Source organism: Notolabrus celidotus, chromosome 16, assembly GCF_009762535.1.
Source record: "Notolabrus celidotus isolate fNotCel1 chromosome 16, fNotCel1.pri, whole genome shotgun sequence".
Classification (NCBI taxonomy): Eukaryota; Metazoa; Chordata; class Actinopteri; order Labriformes; family Labridae; genus Notolabrus; species Notolabrus celidotus.
In genome coordinates this window covers 5,478,490-5,497,498 of record NC_048287.1, presented here as the reverse complement: position 1 = coordinate 5,497,498, position 19,009 = coordinate 5,478,490, and the positions used below count along the sequence as shown (strand labels likewise).

General features: G+C 42.6%; 1 protein-coding gene across 5 annotated transcripts in view; it reads left to right on the top strand.

Moving 5' to 3' along the window:
- The window catches only part of ptprua (protein tyrosine phosphatase receptor type Ua), a 334,107-nt gene that overhangs the window by 136,354 nt on the left and 178,744 nt on the right, over positions 1 to 19,009 (top strand). For all 5 annotated transcript variants that reach the window (XM_034704890.1, XM_034704892.1, XM_034704887.1 and 2 more), the window contains exon 3: positions 13,071 to 13,342. In XM_034704890.1, the coding sequence (XP_034560781.1) occupies positions 13,071 to 13,342 (272 nt within the window). The remainder of the gene's footprint in view (positions 1 to 13,070; positions 13,343 to 19,009) is intronic.

The window sequence follows — 19,009 nt, the reverse complement described above, 5'->3', positions numbered from 1 at the left end:
AATGTTATCAGAGGCTGTAGGAGTAATTGCTTTGAAAACATTGCCCAGAGAAGAGCATTGGCTGATTTATCTTATTTTGTCCCAAAAATTGGTGTAACTACTATCTGTCTGTTAAAAAACAGAAACAGTTTCTTCACCAAAGCTTCATCACCAAGGCTGCTGGGGTGAAGACATTCCACCTGGGGTACACCGAGGACTTACAACAGCACTGTATACACTACAAGTACTCTTTCTGTGCCTCATTAATGCCAGCTAAGGCTGGTTTATACTTCTGCATCAGCAGGGGCTGATGGGGACATGAGCACCACATACTTGTGCGTCGATGTTTCCGTGTCACGCAGCAATTCTCCTCCGAAACACTTGAGGGCAGTGTGGTCTCTCTGATAGCCGGTCGCCTGCTTCTGGCCCCGCTACGATCTCTGTTTACTTTTCCACAGAGATTCAGAGCGTGTTATGTTAATCTACAGCTGATACATGTTGCTGTTTATCATACACACATGATTACATGAAGAATAGAGAAGAGGAGATGAAATACACAGACGATGAGCCGGGATCCCGGAAGTGCTGTAAATGTGGGAAACACAACGCAGCTGAGTGGACCAATCACAGGGCTTGCGGTCTGTGTCGATTCTACGCATAGTTACATTTTGGAGGAGGTGCACGTCAGCTACATGTGTAGGCCTCTGCGTAGGTACGGGAGCTACGCGGACCTCTGGTGTAGGGTACGCCATCGATTCAACACAGAAGTATAAATCAGGCTTTACTCATGGCTGCTTTGTGAACTCAAACTAATGCTTCAGCCTCTCCTAATCCTTCAGCTGGATGCGGTCTACATAGACACACACACAACATGTGATGGCTGCCTCAACAAGGTGATGCAACCCAGTTTGTTGCATGCTCACTGGAGGTGGTGCGGAAGCCTTAATCAGTTTTACTAAACTGCAATTCTGCAAAACACCAGATTTAGATGTTCAAAGGTGCAGCGTGTTGGGTGCTGGTGCCCTAGCGGTCTAAGCGCCCGACATACAGAGGCTAACGTCCTCGTCACAGAGGTCACCGATGCGACCATTTCCTGCATGTCTTCCCCCACTTTCTACGCCCCACATTTCCTGTCTCTCTTCAGCAATCCTATCATAAAGGCAAAAAATGCCCAAAATTATAACAAAACAAAAAAAAAAGGTGCATGTGGCATATAGCGGCATCTAGCAGAATCATAGACTGTATTAAAATAGACATGTTTTTTTGTGTTTTGCACTACGTCAACTCATGTCTCACTCAGCGGTAAGAAAACACCAAAACATTCTCATAGTGGAAGTTAAAAACACAAACATGAAATGTACGCTTTGCAGGAGGCGGGCAGAACGGCAGGACAGGATTTGATTGGTTTCATCATTTGGCTCCTGATGGCAGGGATTGGTTGGTGTTTTCCCAGGTTTACTCCGGCTGTAGATAGCAGCTTTTTTTACTCTTTTTTAAGAACACGTTATGTATTGATTGCCATCGGAACATAAAGATCATTTTAACCAGTATAACAAAAAGTGTAGACCAGGGGCGTCAAACTCATTTCAGTTCAGGGGCCACATACAGCCGAAGTTGATCTGCAGTGGGCCGGACCAGTAAAATCATAACATAATAACCTATAAATAACAATAACTCTAAATGTTTCCCTTTGTTTTAGTGCAAAAAAGTACATTCTGAAAATGTTCATATTTAATGAACTATCTTTCTACAAAAACAACTGTTTTATTTCTCATACTGGGGCCAAATATAATAATAATACTTTTTATTACTACGGAGCTACTGAGAAGGTTCTGTCCCCCCAGGTTCGGTGCTTGGTTCTGTGAGGTTGAGACAGGAGGTGGGCATGTGAGGAACGTAAGTTACAGGAAGGAGTGTGATGGTGGAGGAGGTCAGTGAGGTAGGAAGGGGCCTGGTGGTGGAGGAGGTCAGTGAGGTAGGAAGGGGGCCTGGTGGTGGAGGAGGTCAGTGAGGTAGGAAGGGGGCATGGTGGTGGAGGAGGTCAGTGAGGTAGGAAGGGGGTCTGGTGGTGGAGGAGGTCAGTGAGGTAGGAAGGGGGCCTGGTGGTGGAGGAGGTCAGTGAGGTAGGAAGGGGGCCTGGTGGTGGAGGAGGTCAGTGAGGTAGGAAGGGGGTCTGGTGGTGGAGGAGGTCAGTGAGGTAGGAAGGGGGCCTGGTGGTGGAGGAGGTCAGTGAGGTAGGAAGGGGGTCTGGTGGTGGAGGAGGTCAGTGAGGTAGGAAGGGGGTCTGGTGGTGGAGGAGGTCAGTGAGGTCGGAAGGGGGCCTGGTGGTGGAGGAGGTCAGTGAGGTAGGAAGGGGGTCTGGTGGTGGAGGAGGTCAGTGAGGTAGGAAGGGGGCCTGGTGGTGGAGGAGGTCAGTGAGGTCGGAAGGGGCCTGGTGGTGGAGGAGGTCAATTGCTTGCTGGACAGTGTTGTATGCAGGGCTGTTGTGCTAGTGTTCATAATTAGTGGATCATCTTATAGTGCTTTAAAAAGTCTTTAGGAATATCAACCGTATTATGCAAACAGCAAGTCATCTAATTTCTTACTTTGAGGAAAAAAAATCCCGGAAAAAAAGCGCTGTTCAGGTTCGCTCCATCAGCACTATGATTGTATGCGACCCCCGGAGGACAAATTTGAAATAGTAGTTACTTTTATTGAAAAATTGCAGATAATGTCTTCTCTGTCATTTTTTCACTTTGCTAAGTTGTTCAGCGGGCCGGATTGGAACCTCTGGCGGGCCGGTTTTGGCCCGCGGGCCGCATGTTTGACACCCCTGGTGTAGACTATCTAAATCTGACTACCAACCCCAGCTTTAACTTAGAATAAGTCTTTTATATCTTTATAGGAGGGAGACTCGTTCCATGGCCGTCTTGCACAAACTAGTAGCATACGTGTTTTGGTATTTAGTGAGTGGCTGCCAAATATGCACCAACTAATAAACAAAGAAGAAGAGAGTGGTTGCTGTGGGAAAATAATGTGTATTGATGGATGCTTTTGTTGATAAATGACAAATGGAGGATCAATCTTATCTTGCATCACAGGAACTTCCTGTCCTCGAAGGCCACTGTCACTTCACCATCACTAGATATTGCTCAATATTTCTATTTTGCACGGACTACCTTTAAAAACATGTGAAAGTGTGTCTGCCTCCTCTTTGTCCCTAAAAAGGTGTTTTTTACAATAAAGCAGAAATGATGAAAGCATGTTTTTCTGCAGAGGAGGACATTTTTGTAAAAGGAGGCACATCCTGCTCTAATGGTTGTCTTACAGTGGTTTATTACAAGGACTACTGTCTGTGGTCTTTGTGTGTTACATGTGTTGGTGTGTTAACAGGGTTGGAGGAGCTTTGACAAGTATTCAGAAGGGATATAAATTTTAAGTATTTTCCCATGATCGATTTTTGGAAATGTTAAAGATCAATTATTGATTAATCAGTATAAAAAAAACTCAGTCTACAGATTGTTCTGATCACATGATGCAGAAAAGCTTTATGTTTTCTTCCGCTCCATTAAGACTCTGGGGACAACAAACTGCACTGTGTCCTCTGGAAGAATGAACATCAGTATGTTTGGTAGCAGTGACTCAGCCAACACTAAGTGCTGTGCTGATATTTGAATGTCTTTGGAGTTAGGGTTCAGGTCTGGGAATGAATCCCTCTTTGTAGCACTGATGTCGTGCATATGGTTTGAATCCTCTAGCATAAACAAAACAATAGCTCAGGCACTCTCAGTTCTCCTGACAGCGTTTGCATATAGAGTGAATGTGTGTGCTGTTGGCACATTTCACTCAGTATGTGGTGCTAATCGGAGCATCTTTGAAGCGTCAGAGTAGAAACACAGTAATGACTCTGTTGTTGTTGTTGTTGTTGTTGTTATTGTTGTCTGCAGTCTCCAGGTTTTCTGCCCGGCTCCACAGTCTCACCTGGGGAATTCATTAGCTCCGAGTTGTCAGCTGCAGTCAGACTTGTATTGTTTGCGGGCCGGTTTAGGCTCTGTCAGTGTCGCATTCATGACCAGCTGCTGTAGGTTTGCAGATTTCCCATTTGCACGGTGTAAGCACTGTGTCACTTTTTGTAAATGGCGAAATCTGCATTGCCTTTTGGCCGTGGTAAACAAGCCGCAGCCCCAGTGTTCCTGCCAGCCGAGCAGATCACACACTACAGCCAGAGATACAAAGAGGAGCAAACAGCGAGACCAATCTGTGCCCTCCCAATCATCCACGCTCGCCACACTTCACTTCTCTGGTAGGAGCAGTATCATCTGAGGCCAGCGTCGCTCCGGGTTGCAATATCAGGAAAAAAAAAAAAGAATAAAGGAAAGAAAGCAAATGAAGATCTGAAAGACCAAATTCGTAGAGCAAATTGAAAATCTTGAATGACCTTCTCCTGATGCCCTGGAGGAGAGGGAGGGTCGAGGAAAATAGTGTGGCCTGTTCTCTCCGATCACACGGACTCGATCAACATCAGCGCTCTGTTATTCACGGAGAGTGCAGGTGCAGGTGGAGGTGAAGGCGATGGTGGAGGTGGGAGGTTGAAAATGTTAGATAAAAATTTGATTAAAATGCACCAGGTTTTGCCTGGCCTTTCCCAAGGAAAGATGCTGTTATCACACTGTTGAATAGGGCTGCCTGAGTTCTACAAAGCGTTATTGATGGCAGCGGAGGAAAGCTAACGAAAAATGATGGGGACAAACACAAAGATAAAAGCCCTTCACAATCTCTCCCTCTTTTCTCGCTGCACTTTCTCTCCCCTCCATTCCACTTTCAGCTCCTCTCCGTTTTTTTCTCCTCCAAGTGTAAGTGTGATAAAAGCGGGCAGACCTATGACTCAGGTTCCCACCCCACATTCTGATATGAATTCAGGGAGCCGAGGCCGTCCCCTAATCTCTTAATGCATGTTCCCTCGCCCTTGGCAGGGTCATGGGAGAAATAGATGGAGCCTTATCAGCTTTTATGGATTTATGGAGAAATTCTCTGCATTGGGTGTTTTTTCTTACACCAACCTCTGTGTGTAAGTATGCGTGTGTGTGTGTGTGTGGGGGGGGGGTAGACAGTATGTGTCTCTGTGCACGTGTGTGCCCTCAAGGATATTGTGTAAGGTTATCAGAGCTGTAATATCTTTATGAATTTATCAACTTTTAATTACAGCATCAATCATGTTGACTTGATCCATCACGCTGAAATAAAGAGACGCTGGTCTGTTTATGAGCTGCTGCTCAAACCTGCAGCAGATCATCTCCTTCCTTATACCTTGAATTGATGTTTTAAAAAGGCAGCGACCAATATTTTTACAAGAACAAGAAGTCAAATGAAGGCGTGTGAGAAAAGTGCGGAGTGGTAAACCTTTAAGAAAGTTAAATATATAAATATGTATGACCTTTGATCTAGGGTTTGACTCCTACTAAAGGCACTAAATCACATTTTTGTTAAACTTGAAGTGTTTTTTTTATATATTTAAACACCCCAGCATGATTATTCTGTGTTTGCAGATCTGTTTTAGATTTGAATTACATTTTTATTGTGGAGATGACAGAGAAGCACGAGGTATCAGGAGCCTTTGTAAAATGCTTCCTTTACTTTACCCAAGTTTGAACTGATAAGTAAAGTCAGAGCTTGTTAAGTGCACTTTTTTCCCCTGACCAAATTAAACACAAGTGATAAACAAAACTGATGCTTAATACAACTTATCACACAACAAGTCTAACTAATCTTAACCCTGTAAAGCCTAACCATCAAATAATTGCCATTCTAATTCTAATTCTTTGAAAATGTCGTGTTTATTGGACCTTCTGGCTAATAAAAATACAGGAAATTAAATAGCAATTATGAGCTTGAATGTCATGTCTTGTTGTGACTCATTTGTTTGTTTTCATGATAACCCTGACTTCTAATCCATCATCAGGAGTGGGTCAGTTTTCTAAACTCCTGTGTTCCACTCAGCTCTACAGAGATAAACACACCTCAGTTTATAGTGAAGAGGTAGCATTAAGAGACCCAACTGTTTTCACTTGATCTCTTCACCTCAATTAAAATATTTTGCAGAAAGGATCTGAGCAAAAAAAAAAAACATGCTCCAAAAAACCCATCATGCACTCCTCGCCTGACACCAAATGGCACACACAACTGGCGACATCATTCAGCTCGATGTTGGACTGAATTATGGAGATGTTTCAGTTTTTAGGACATTATTTTGATGTGAACAGGATGGATAAAATAACACAACTAATTGTCAGTGAATTAAATAATTATAATTTTTTTTAATATTGATCATACCATAACATTAGATTATAGGAGAGCCATCAAACTGTCGTGTGTTTTGTGAAGAGTTGCAGCTATAGTGTTGTAACATGACGTCACAGGTTAGCATAAGGAGGGACATTTGACCAGCATGCATTGTTAGTTGTGTGATTCTGAGGAAATGGAGGCTAGACTGCAGATTTGACACCCCCAAAATTTTTATTTCATCATTTATGGTATCTTTAAATCTCTATATTTACAGAGTGGCTTGTTTTCCTCCTTACAACCACAAGGGGGCTTCTCCTGCTTCATAGAGAGACTGGTGCTACCTGCAACAACATCCTGGCAGAGGCCGTATTTGTTTTGCCTAAATAGAATAAGTGGATTAGAGATCATGAAAGAAGCAGCTTTATGTTTCTTACAGTCTCCCTCTCTCTCTCCTCCAGTACAGTCCTGCTGTCAAAAGGACAGTTGGAGACTTGCCCTGCAACAATGAGGGGGTCCAGCTCTCAAAGCTGAAGAAAAAGCAATTTAGCCACAGAGCCCCCCCGAGAACTCACACATCAAAGCAGCAGCAGTGCAGTGATGGTGAGGTGGAGGTGTGAAGGGGGGGGAGTGGGGGCTAAGCCAGAGCGTGTCCGGGCTTCTACTGCAAGCAGGTGAGGAGGAGAGAAATATCAGTGTTGTCCAAGAATACATCCAGATCTCAAAGGACAGCGGCTGCTTGTTATCACAGGATATTTCTGGCAGTTTGACGTCTTAGCCTGAGCTCCGGGGAGTAACGGACAGTGGTCAGGGAGGCGGTGTGACATGCATTTAAAATCCATTCATATTCAGGGTGTCCGAGGGTCTGACCCGGCTTTCGACCTGTTTCTGTTCATACCGGGGGAGCGATGATGAAAAGGCCCTCCGTCTCTGAGACTGAGACAGCAAGGAACACTGCAGTGCAAAAACTCAAGTCTGAGTGAGATGGAGCATCTAAAAAAGACAGTGTATGCTTGTTATATGAATGACAATGAGCTTCTTCTCATCGGTTTATACCGCAGCATTTTACTTGTTTGTTTTTGTTGTTGTTGCTGTCGGATGTTTTTTTAATTAAATAAGTCAAAAGATCACTGGCTCTGAGTAAGTCAGAGGAAAATAGGTCTGTTTGCAGTGTTAGTCACCAAAGTCTCAAGTCCGCTGTGTTCAACTCTGAATCAAGACAGAGTCAACAGAAAAGAATCAGAGCTGAGTCCAAACCGAGTCCTCATTATTAATATTATCTATTACAAGAATGGCGGCGGTCTCACTCCAAACCAGACCTTCTGTCTAGAAAACATATTTAATTCACTATCATTAACTTCCACAGCAAATGCACGCTTTGGTAAGAGCCACATCTTTAGCACAGTGGATGATGGTGCTCATGGGAAATGCAGTCTTCACCACAGTTACAGCCAAATTCAACCAGATCCGTGTCTGGTCCGTCTCCGGTCCGTCACGGCACCAGATCTGATAGGTTTCCTTTTTTTTTTTTTATATATATTTTATTCATTTTTACACATAACAGACACAGAACAAGACAGCACAGACGTAGTCAAATTACTTAAAAAATATATAAATATATACATATAAAAACAATAATAACATACATGGGTCATAATAACATATATCATATCAGATACAATCGTATGAATTAAATGTCAAAGGGAAAAAAAAAAGAAACAAAACTATGATGTATTTTTGAAAATAAAATGTGGGCACCCTTTCTGCAGCAAGCCAACCAGATCAGTGGGATGATGATCTATGAAGGGTTGCCAAATATTATAAAATAGATTGTCATTGCCCTTTAATTTAGCACTAAGGTGTTCCATAGGAAAAGCTTTGAATGTTTCTCTGTACCACTGCGTGACCGATGGAGGCTTCTCCTGAATCCACTGAAACAGTATACATCGCCTCTCTAGGAGCAGAAGTTTACTCTTTAGGAGGAGCTGTCCTTTAGATAGAGAGAACTTTTGCGGAGGTACGTTCAGGAGAAACAATGCTGGCTCTAGTTTTATTGTTCTGTTAAAAATTAAGCCAAGTTCCTGGGCAATATTTTTCCAATACCTGGATATTAAGGGACATTGCCACACACAGTGATAGTATGTTCCTACTTCTTTTTTACACTTCATACAGAGGGCAGCGATCTGAGGATTAACTTTGTTTAAAAATTGTGGTGTTCGCTGAAGTCTATGTAATATTCTGTATTGGCTCTGTTTGAGACGATTACATGTAAAGATTTTCTTAGCTGAAGAAAAGGTACCTGACCATGCCTCAGCGCTCAGCTCAACCTCCAAGTTCCTTTCCCATAATTCTCTAGTTCTCTCAATCCTATCACAATTAATAGGATGTAAATTTTTTCATATCTGATAGGTTTCTTTTCTAGTCAATGTGTTAACTTCCACTGGATCCACTCCGTTGCATTCCGGCTGTGTCTCTGATCTGGCAGGTCGGAACGCAACGGATGCCAGAGCACAACGCAGACAGGCCTGGAGTCAACAGGTCTGAGGTTTTCAGTGGACCATAAAGACAACATGGATAAGGAGAGGAGGAGGAGAATCCTTGATTCAGTGATTACAGCGGGAAAACCTTGGTCACATGACTCCAGCTGTCCGGTGGTCCTGCTCTGTGCTGCGTTCTGAAAACACAACCAGTGAGTGTTGATGGACGAGAGAGCATGGAGCTGGACCACAGCGAATCGGAGACGGACCGGACACGGATCTGATGGAAGCCCCGTGTTACACACTACTGATTTCATCTAGAGGGGTCACCAGAGTCAACACATGAAACTTCTCACTCTGCCTTTAAACATTTCCACTTGATCACACAGTTATTCACGTTTTGTTTTTTATTCTTGCTGTACTTGTTTTATTTTTACTTCTTCTGATAAAATGAGACAAGTGACATTTTTCTCGTTCCCTGTGCCGACGATCTTCTTCGTTAGAGGAGCACATTACTTCTTTTCTTGTTGCTTTAAGCGGACCTTTCCAGCGGGAAGATGACACATTTAGCTGAATTCATTTTTAACTGCTTTTAAAGAATAAAAGACTCAACCACAGCGCAGGAGAGAAGAAGAAAATTACCTGATTAAAATAGAATCACATTTGCCTTTGTCTGGGTAAAGAGCTTCATCTTGAAGAAAACGCTTTTCTCAGAGCACGTTGGAAGAGTAAAAATTAATAACAGCATCACTTACTTCCTGGAAAGGTTCTCACCCTTGATGCAAATGAATCCACACATCAATGTATCCATGAAAAACCTTCTCTGACATCTTCTTTGATGCTGCGTTTCACCTTTACTTAAAGACAGAACACAGAGGATATATCTCTGTTTAAGTAAATCAACCTGCCATTGACTTTTGTTTAAAGTGGTGTGTGTATTTTCAGTAATTTGGCTAAAGAGTAGCAAGGTGAAAAAGAGGAGAATAGCAGAAGAAGTGGAGGGAAGGAAATGAGGACAGAATGAAAAAAGGTGACAGAGTTGAAAGAAGATGCCACTTGTTCCTCTTGGGAAGGTCAGCAGCACTTGGATCTGCTCCTGGGCCTGTAAACTGTCTCTTTGTGTGTGTGTTTGATGGATATTAGGGTGCCAGTGTGTGTGTGTGTGTGTGTGTTGATATGTGTCCTGCATGTCGGTGTGCGAGTATTACAGCCATCTCTCTGGTTTAAGCATTCCCTGGGCTGCCATTATAGCCTAATAACCGTGTCAGTGTGATTAATGGCGAGAGGCAGGGCTCTGATTGCGATCTGGCTCTAGTGTAGTACCCAGGCAACTACACTACCCACGATGCCGCTGTCTGTGCTCTTCTACACCATGGCCATCTCCAGCTGATGTGCCCAATTGCACCAGATGTGAAGGTTATACGTGCAATTAGGATGTCTTCACTCTCCTGCTGGTAGCATCAAAGAGTCAGTGTGAGGACGATGATGATGATGATGAGATGATGATGATGATGATGATGATGATGATGATGATGGAGGATTAGAAGTTAGGGGGGAGAGTGTGATCCCTGAGGCCACTTTAACCAGTCCAAGGATATAAACACAGACAGCGCTCTGCCTGCCTGGTTGACTTGTAAGTGTGTGTCATAAGAAAAAACAAAAAGAAGAAATCCCAAAACACAAAAGTGTGACCAGCTGCAGTTCCTCCAGTGTCCACCTGAGGCTGCCCATCGAACCTCATAAGACTATAATCAGAGTCCACATTAAAATGCCCATACTCACAGCAAAAATAAACATGTTTTAACCTGTTTTTATCTCTATACCTCATTAATTCACTTTTTAATAACTGTAAAGAAACGGTAAGATGTTTGATTAGCCTTGTGTGTTTTTAAATTCTAACCAGATGCTGAATATGATGCTAACCTGACCCTGCATTTGAAAAACTGATGCTAGAAGGGTACCAAGGTTATCATCTCTTGTTAGAGGACTAATCAAGCCACATCTTGAGCCTCGTAATAAATAAAGAAAGACATTTGCCTTTAATGGAAGTGACCAGGGAAGGGACAAAATATCAATAAGGCAATATTCTGTTGTCTTGACCTGTGTAATACAATTATCAAAATGCCGCAGCTAAATATAGAAACTTTAATTGAATAAATGCTGCGCTGAAAGTAGATTTGACTCACCCATAGACTGCATAATTAATGGACATAGTATCCGTGACGTCACCCATCTGTTTTGAAGCCAATCGTTTGCAGGAGCCATATTGGTAATGCTGAACTCAAACAAACCTAGTGTGAGGTAAAGAGGCGGCCTTTAGCCTCCTAGCCAACAGCTACAGTGCTCCCGCCTGTCAATCAAGTCAGTCATGTCCTTATTTAATCTTAATATCTTCTGAACTGTTGCGTTAGAAAAAAAATCACCCCCGTATAGTGTGTGCCGATAGAGAAATTAGCTCTTCAGACCCAAGCTGTTTTTTTGAACCAGGCTGTAAACATGTTTATTTCTGCTGCAAATATCATCCTCTTTGAATTGGTGTGTATGTGGTTTACAGTGTTTCTGCAGCCAGCCTCTAGTGGACGCTCGATGAACTGCAGTTTATAACACTTCCGCATGGGCTTCATATTTTGAGAGCGAAGGTTGCCACTTGGAGTCATTGTGACATTACTTCATGACTCCACTTGATGGCGCTAAGCATGTCAATGAGGGGAACGTGAACAACAGTTTATTGAGCGTAGAAGAAGACAGTGAGCTGTCAGACAGAGGTGTAAAGGAGCTAGATGTGCTAGCCGCTCTTGACTGTGAAAAGAGGCTGTTTGCTGTGTCTCAAGTTAGCAAGTGATAAGTTAAATAAGTTAGTTAAAAGTAGATGAAGAAGTTCAGAAGTAAGCAAGCTATTCTGAGTTGGGTTTTAAAAACAGCATCAGAGTGAGCGCTCTGCGTTGAAGTAGCTATAGAGTGAGCGCTCCTACCACTCTGCTGCCCTTTGTCGGCCTATCTGTTAAGTTTCTCCATTTTCTTGCTAGCTACGTCAACCGTGAGGATCACACAAAGGGGTGCAGCTCACTCAAGACCACAGGCTGCAAGCTCAGTATAGGCCGGTTGCAGCACTTGATGCTGAGACTAGAGGAAAGATGGAGGATGCGCTCAAAGTCTGCAGAGAGAGTTTCACTGAAGTGCCATGGAGTCTGTTACTGCAGCTGCAAGCTTCCTGAAAAAGAGCTGTAGTTGACATCACAGTGACATGTGTCATACAGGTTAACATTGGACAAGTTTATGTCTCAAAGTTTGAGAATAAAATATAAACAGGTCTGCAAACACAAGCTGGTTATGTTTGTTCAAGCACTCAAATGTGCATTTGTTGTCTCATTTTTTGAAATTTAAGAATTGTTCTAAAGCTCTGTAAGAATTATTCAAAGACCAAAAAAATGTAGATTGTTTCATCTTAGTAAATAAAAACCTAGGTGCGGTGAACGATTACATTAATCCAACATATTGCCTTTTAGAGGGCATTTTTTATTTACTTTTTAAATCAAATATTATGTATCATTAAGTGATTCTTTTGCAATATTTTAATTATTGCAATATCAGATATTATCTTTACCGTGAGCCAAGTATCTCATATCTTATCATGAGTATTGATTTACTTGAGGTGTAAAACACGGTCTTATTTCTACAGATTTTGTCACTTTTAATTGAACTTTTACCCTTCACTGTGCAAACCAGAGTTCCTCCCTCTTTTTTTACCTCTCATTTGCCAAGGGATCTGTTCACTGCAGGGACCAGGGATGCAGCAATGACTCTGTGAACCTTAGTGCAAAATGAAAGTCCAATCTGACACCCAGCTCTGCACCTTTGAACACAACAGATCTGAGGCAGTGCTGCAGAACTGATGGGAGTCCTCTGAAACGAGACACAAAGAAAGGCCAGTTACAGACAAATAGCCGTGTTGGATCACAAAGATATCCCGGGTAACAACCAGGAGTCTGTCGGCTTCGGCTTCCTGGCTCTTTTTTGGTATAAAAATAAAGGAGCGGATGTTCCTCAGCAGTCGAGAGCTAACATGACATATCTATCCTGGGCTGAGGTGCTACAAGCAAAGCCTGAAGCGTTCGATCTTGTTATTTTTTTGTATTTCAGGTCAGTCGGTGGTGTCTGTCAGGTAGAATGTTCAAAAATCCACTTTTAAGGTTTTAACTGATCAGAAAAAAAGAGTCTTTGTCTCTTTAGGTTGATCTATTTTATTATGACTGATATTTAAAACCTCTCGTTATCTGTGAGAGTCTGAGAAACTGGCAATGAATGGATTCTTGAGAAAAAAATCTAACATCCTTATTTTTCCATCTTCCCCTCCAGGGTCCTTCATGATGGTCAATTCCTCGCAGCATTTCGGGGGCCAGCGTGCTCAGCTGCTTCTGCTTCCCCTCAGCGAGAACGACACACACTGCATCCAGTTTAGCTTCTTTCTGTACAGCCGTGACGGCCACAGCCCCGGGGACCTGCAGGTCTACATCCGGGTGAACGGGGGCCCCAAGGGGAGTGCTGTTTGGAATATCACGGGCTCCCAGGGACGCCAGTGGCACCAGGTGGAGCTCGCTGTCAGCACTTTCTGGCCCAGTGAATACCAGGTAAGAGCCTTCAGTTTGCAGTGATGTTTTTTTACATTTTTTAACTATAATGGTGAAGATTTAGTGTGTACTACCACTTAAAAAATACATTAGATTACTATCAGAGTTCTTTTGCACACAACATTTGGAAATAATAGACTTAAAGAGCATTATCATTGTCTTCTGACCCATCAAAACACTCTTACACTACATGTCACATTCACACACCAGTGGCAGCGCCTGCCATGCAAGGTGTTGGACTGACATGTTCTCTTGTAAAACCTCCTCCTCCTGCCTCTCCATTCAGCAGTTCAGTGTACTGCAAATAATTCGGCACTTGCCAAGATTTTAATTCTTAGATCGAGACATGTTAGATGAATGACCTTCTTTTTAGAGTTATTCACTTGTTTTTAATCTTTGTGTGTATGATTGAATCTTAAATTGATTATGAACATGTCTTTTTTGTCTCAGTTAGTCTGGGAATCTTAAATTGAGTGAATGACTGTGAAATAAGCTACATTGGTTGTCTGACCTAAAGTCTCATTAAAATAAAACTTGTTTCAAGATTGAGTAACAACTTCAAGTTTGGTTAATTTTAGAATAACACATAAGGCATTTATTCAAGACACAATTCAGCTTCTATCTTATTGATTGCTCATTTTTCTGCTGTGCAAAATGTTAATTTATTTGTTTTGGTTTGGCTCTAAAGACTGTGTTAGAGCCATATTTGTATCATGAAATGTTGCCAGTAATCGCTTTCTGTTGTGGTTTCTGTAGAAACATTTCAGAGGTGTATTTAAGAATAAGACCTGGTTTAAAGATTTTAGTTTTAAAGGTGACATATCATGCAAAATTGACTTTAATGGTTCTCTATCTGAAATATGTGTCCCTGGCATGTCTACAAACCCCCCGAGAATGAAAAAAATCCATTCTGCCCCTGTTCTGATTTCTCCACCTTTCTGTAAATGTGTGTGAAACGAGCCGTTTCAGACTTCAGTGTTTTTGTTACGTCACAACAATATCAGGTCTGTCAAGGAGTCAGAGCTCGGAGCTTGTTCAGCCCATAGACTGTATAAAATAATACTGAATCCCCTCCTCCGTTTTTCATTACCTGCACAAATGTGTGCTAACAAGGAGCTTAGGAAGGAGGCATTCTAGTTGTAGGCTGTCCTAATAAACACAAAGGTCGGTTTTACTCCCCACATCTGCAGATTTGAAGATCTAGTGGATGATTTTTATTATTCATGGATAAGTGCTAGCGCTAGTTAGCATAGCTACATAGCTACATGTTCATAGCTGTAGCTGTGTACCAAGACACACGTCTACATACTGACAAATACAACAACAAGAAAAACTAAATCTGTGACCAATCCTTCATAAAAGGTCCCGCTGCCTTTCTGGCAGAGGTCGGTTTTACTCCCCACGTCTGCAGATTTGAAGATCTAGTGGATGATTTTTATTTGTCATGGATAAGTGCTAGCGCTAATTAGCATAGCCACATAGCTACATGTTCATAGCTGTAGCTGTAGCTGTGTACCAAGACACACGTCTACATACTGACAAATAAAACAACAAGAAACACTAAATCTGTGACCAATCCTTCATAAAAGGTCCCGCTGCCTTTCTGGCAGTGGTCGGTTTTACTCCCCACGTCTGCAGATTTGAAGATCTAGTGGATGATTTTTATTTGTCATGGATAAGTGCTAGCGCTAATTAGCATAGCCACATAGCTACATGTTCGTAGCTGTGTACCAAGACACACGTCGACATACTGATAAATAAAACAACAAGAAACACTAAATCTGTGACCAATGGTTCAGAAAGGTCCTGCTACAGGCGCCTCTCCGTCAGGATCAGATTCTGGATCAGATTCAGAGGGTTGAAGTAACGTGATCTCTGAGCAGCCGTGTATATTCAGCCAACATGTAAACATTAGATCAACGTGCCGGAGAGCTGAGACCACATCCACTTCCTGAGGGGGCGTGGTCAGAGAGAAAAAATAGTGTTTTGAGGAGGACTGAAGAAGAGGACTTTTCAGGCATGCCAACATCTGATTTCAAAGTGTTTTTTTGAGCATAAACTTTAAAGACATGTTTTGGGGACCTCTTAGACCAAGATATATTGATGAAAAAAGCGTGATATGTCACCTTTAAGAGGTGTATTTTAAGAATAAGACCTGGTTTAAAGATTTTAGTTTTAAGATGGATTAGGGTTTATTTTAAGATGAGCCAGCTTATATCAAGAAACAGTGTAATCATAGTTTTCTAATAGTGACTCATTTTTAACTTAAATTGGTGTTTTTCTCTCCTCAGGCCTTCATTTGCTCAAATTAAGTATACAAAATAAATAAATGAGATTTTCTTTGCTTATATTCAGTCTATTTCACTTATAAGTGTGCTTTAGGAAGTTTGTTTTCCAGCAGTTTGAGCTAAAAATCATCATATTCTACTTATTTCAACTCTTTTAATACTTTTCAGAGCCTGCTTATTTCTAGATTTAAGGATCTCATTTAAAGAGTTCTTATCAAGTGAAATTAACATGATGCATGGACAGATCATTTCACTAGTTTTAAAAAAAATTCACCTTGAATTAAGTTTTTTTACCCTATATTCAAGCTTCCCTTTTTTGCAGTGTGGTCACTGAATACTTACCTCAGCCTCGCTATGAGTCAAACAACATGCAGGGGTTAGCAAATTGCAGCCCTGTCATATATCACAGTGGCTCAATAGGTGTGTAATTACACAGGACGTGTGTTTGCATTGTATCTTTATTTATTGGCCAATTTACCCCGTGCTGCAGTGTAATCAATGGCTCGGGTTGATGCCTGTATTGTCGATGCTGCATTATTAGCGCTGTTGTGTAGCTTGTAAGATTCTGATGACTGGATGCAGCCCTGAATCACCTCATTACGGACGATAATTTATCCCCTAATGCTCTCTTTCTATCCAGCGGGCCTCACGCCTCCTACAACACCCCGCCCCTCCCAAAACAGTCGTTAATGAGAAGGCAATGGCTGGTGTAAGGGATTGTGGGTGCGTGGGCCCACTGAACAGTCAATTGACCTCAATTCCATGCGACCCTCAGTGCGGGGGAGCAGGCTTGGTGTTTGCTTCCATAACCTTGGCGCACTCCGGGCCCCATCTCAATAAATCAAGAGCCAGTTAATGAGATTAGAGGGCTGCACAGATCAATGCGGACAGCCTGCGCTTTACCATCCTCAGCTCTGCTGTCCGGGGCGGCTCGCACAAACAGCCAAACTGATCTAAAGTAATGATTTTCTTCTCCTGTGTATCTGTATGGACGTCAGAAGTTTGTCTGCCACACACTGTCGCAGAGGAGGAGGAGGAGGAGGAGGCGGAGGAGGCAGGGAATGGTTGCTCTCCTAAGGGGAAGCTGAGGTGTACAATCAGACAAGTCAGGCTCAGGCGGGGAGTTTGCTTAGCTCCGCAGTGTTTACCATTTGGACATCGTGCATAACAAATGTAATCTACTTCTCCTGTGATGTATGTCCAAGCTGGCTGAGTGATGAGACTGCGCTGTTCTCTAAAGTCTTCCTGCTAGGCGAGGAGACGCAGGACAGATTGCTTTATTTGTCCGATAAACCTGGATGATCGGCAGCACGTAATGAAGCAGGTAAAGCTGTGCAGATGAGTAAAGAGGCTTAAACACAGGGCTGATGAGCGGAGTGTGTCTACCTGCTGCACGAGGAGGGACAGGAGTTAGATTATTCTTTGTGTTTTTTACCCAGGGACCCCTCTCCCACTCTCCCCATCTCCCCCCCTCACCAGCTCCAACTGCCCCTGCTCAAAGTGGAGCGAAGGCCCCACAGGGCTCCACTCATCCATCTAGTCCGATTGATAAAGATCACTGTCCAGCACTCCCAGCCAACAGATCGGCCCCTGCAGGCCGCTGAGCAGCAGCTTCACACAGAGAGAGAAATACCACTTCACAGGGCTTGGAGGAGAAAGTGTGTGTGTTTTTCCGAGTGTGTGTGTGTGTGTGTGGGCCGCCAGTGTTGATGGTGGTGGTCGAGATTAAATAAAAAAACTCTTGTATCAGCCAGCATCAACGCCCCCCCAGGACAGACAGACGGCTGCAGAGATATGTTGGACTGTGATCACACGTAGTCTTGGCCTTTTGTGTTGAGGCCTTTTTTTTTTTTTACTGATATGAGATTTAAAAATGAATTGCCAATATTTGTGAGTGTCAAACGTTTATTGTTGATATCCAACTTTGTTTTAAATATGAGGACATTTCCTGGTTCAAGTGGCGGTGGGGTGAAAAGGTCTCTTGGACGAGAATAGTTTGTTTAGAGTCTGTTAAATCTGGCAAGGAGACATAATAAGAAATATATTAAAGTCGGATGTCCAAATTTCCATTTAGTGCCTTTAAAGGAGCCCTCAAGTGATTCAGTTTTGCTGTTGTATAAAGTTGAGTTACTAACCAGAGGCTGATGTCATAGAAACAGCTACATTTGCTGCAGCAGATGCAGACCATAGACCATATTACTGTGTAATAATGGACGTAGTATCCGTGACATCACCCATGTGTTTCTGAGCGCTGTTCTAAAGCCAATCGTCGGCGGGAACCATATTGAAATGCTGAACTCAGCCAAACTTAGTGTGAGGTAAAGAGGCTGAGTTTGAGCCTCCTAGCCAACAGCTACGTGTCCCCATAACACAACAAACATCATCTCTAGCTGTTTGTTGGAAGGAACACATGTTTGTTGCCAATCTGAAAACCAAGCGCTGGATTTTGGCTTGACTTTGTCTTGTTCAATCCTAAAAACATCCAAGGTTTACTTCACAGTGATCCAAAATAAACAGTGAAACTGTCTTTCCAGATCCTGTTAGGAGATTTTAGTCGACTGTGATATGGTTTGTTTTAGTTGGGCATATCCAAAGAGGCGTCCATATCATTTTCACCTTGTATCAGAGAGATTTATTTCTGTATGTCTATGAAGTTGTTCAGTATGCCTCCCAGCTCTCTCTGCAAAGCGTCAATGGAGGCCATTAACAGAACACTGCCCAAACTGTAAAATAAAAGAAGGCTTTTTCTTTGTCAAAACACAACTTACACATGAAGGACATGATGAAAGTGATGTATTGTCCTGTTTCGTCCACACGGGGCACAAACATCCCTGCACACAGCAGCTTAGAGTGAACGTCTCCGTGATGAGTGAACTGACCTTTTGTCTCAAACTGATAGAAACTCTGCACCGGCCCCACAGGGCTGAAACAGACACAGGGGCCCGAGCCTGCAGTCATTAGCTCTGATAACTCGTGCTAACATTTAGCAAACTCTGCTGTAGCACTTCAGCAGTTTGACATTGACTGATTTGGATTTCTGCTCAGATGCAGCCTTTCTGTTTAACTTATTGCAAAGCTCGGGAGTCGGTTTGAGCTCATTGTCATGCATCTGTTGAAAAATGAAGCATTTAGCAGCTGTAGCCTCAGATATTACCTGAAGGATGAGGTGAAGAGGAGAAAGTGAACTTTAGAAAGAGGCTTTTTAGACATGCATGCACAAAGGGGACAGTATTTCATTGGAGTTACTCTAAGGATATCTTCTTGTGAATTATGCTGCATGCAAGCTTAAACTTTACTCTGCATTTAAAAAAAAACTTTGTAGCACTTTTACTTATAGGGCTGGCCATTTGTGTGAAATGTATTCATACAACACAAATTT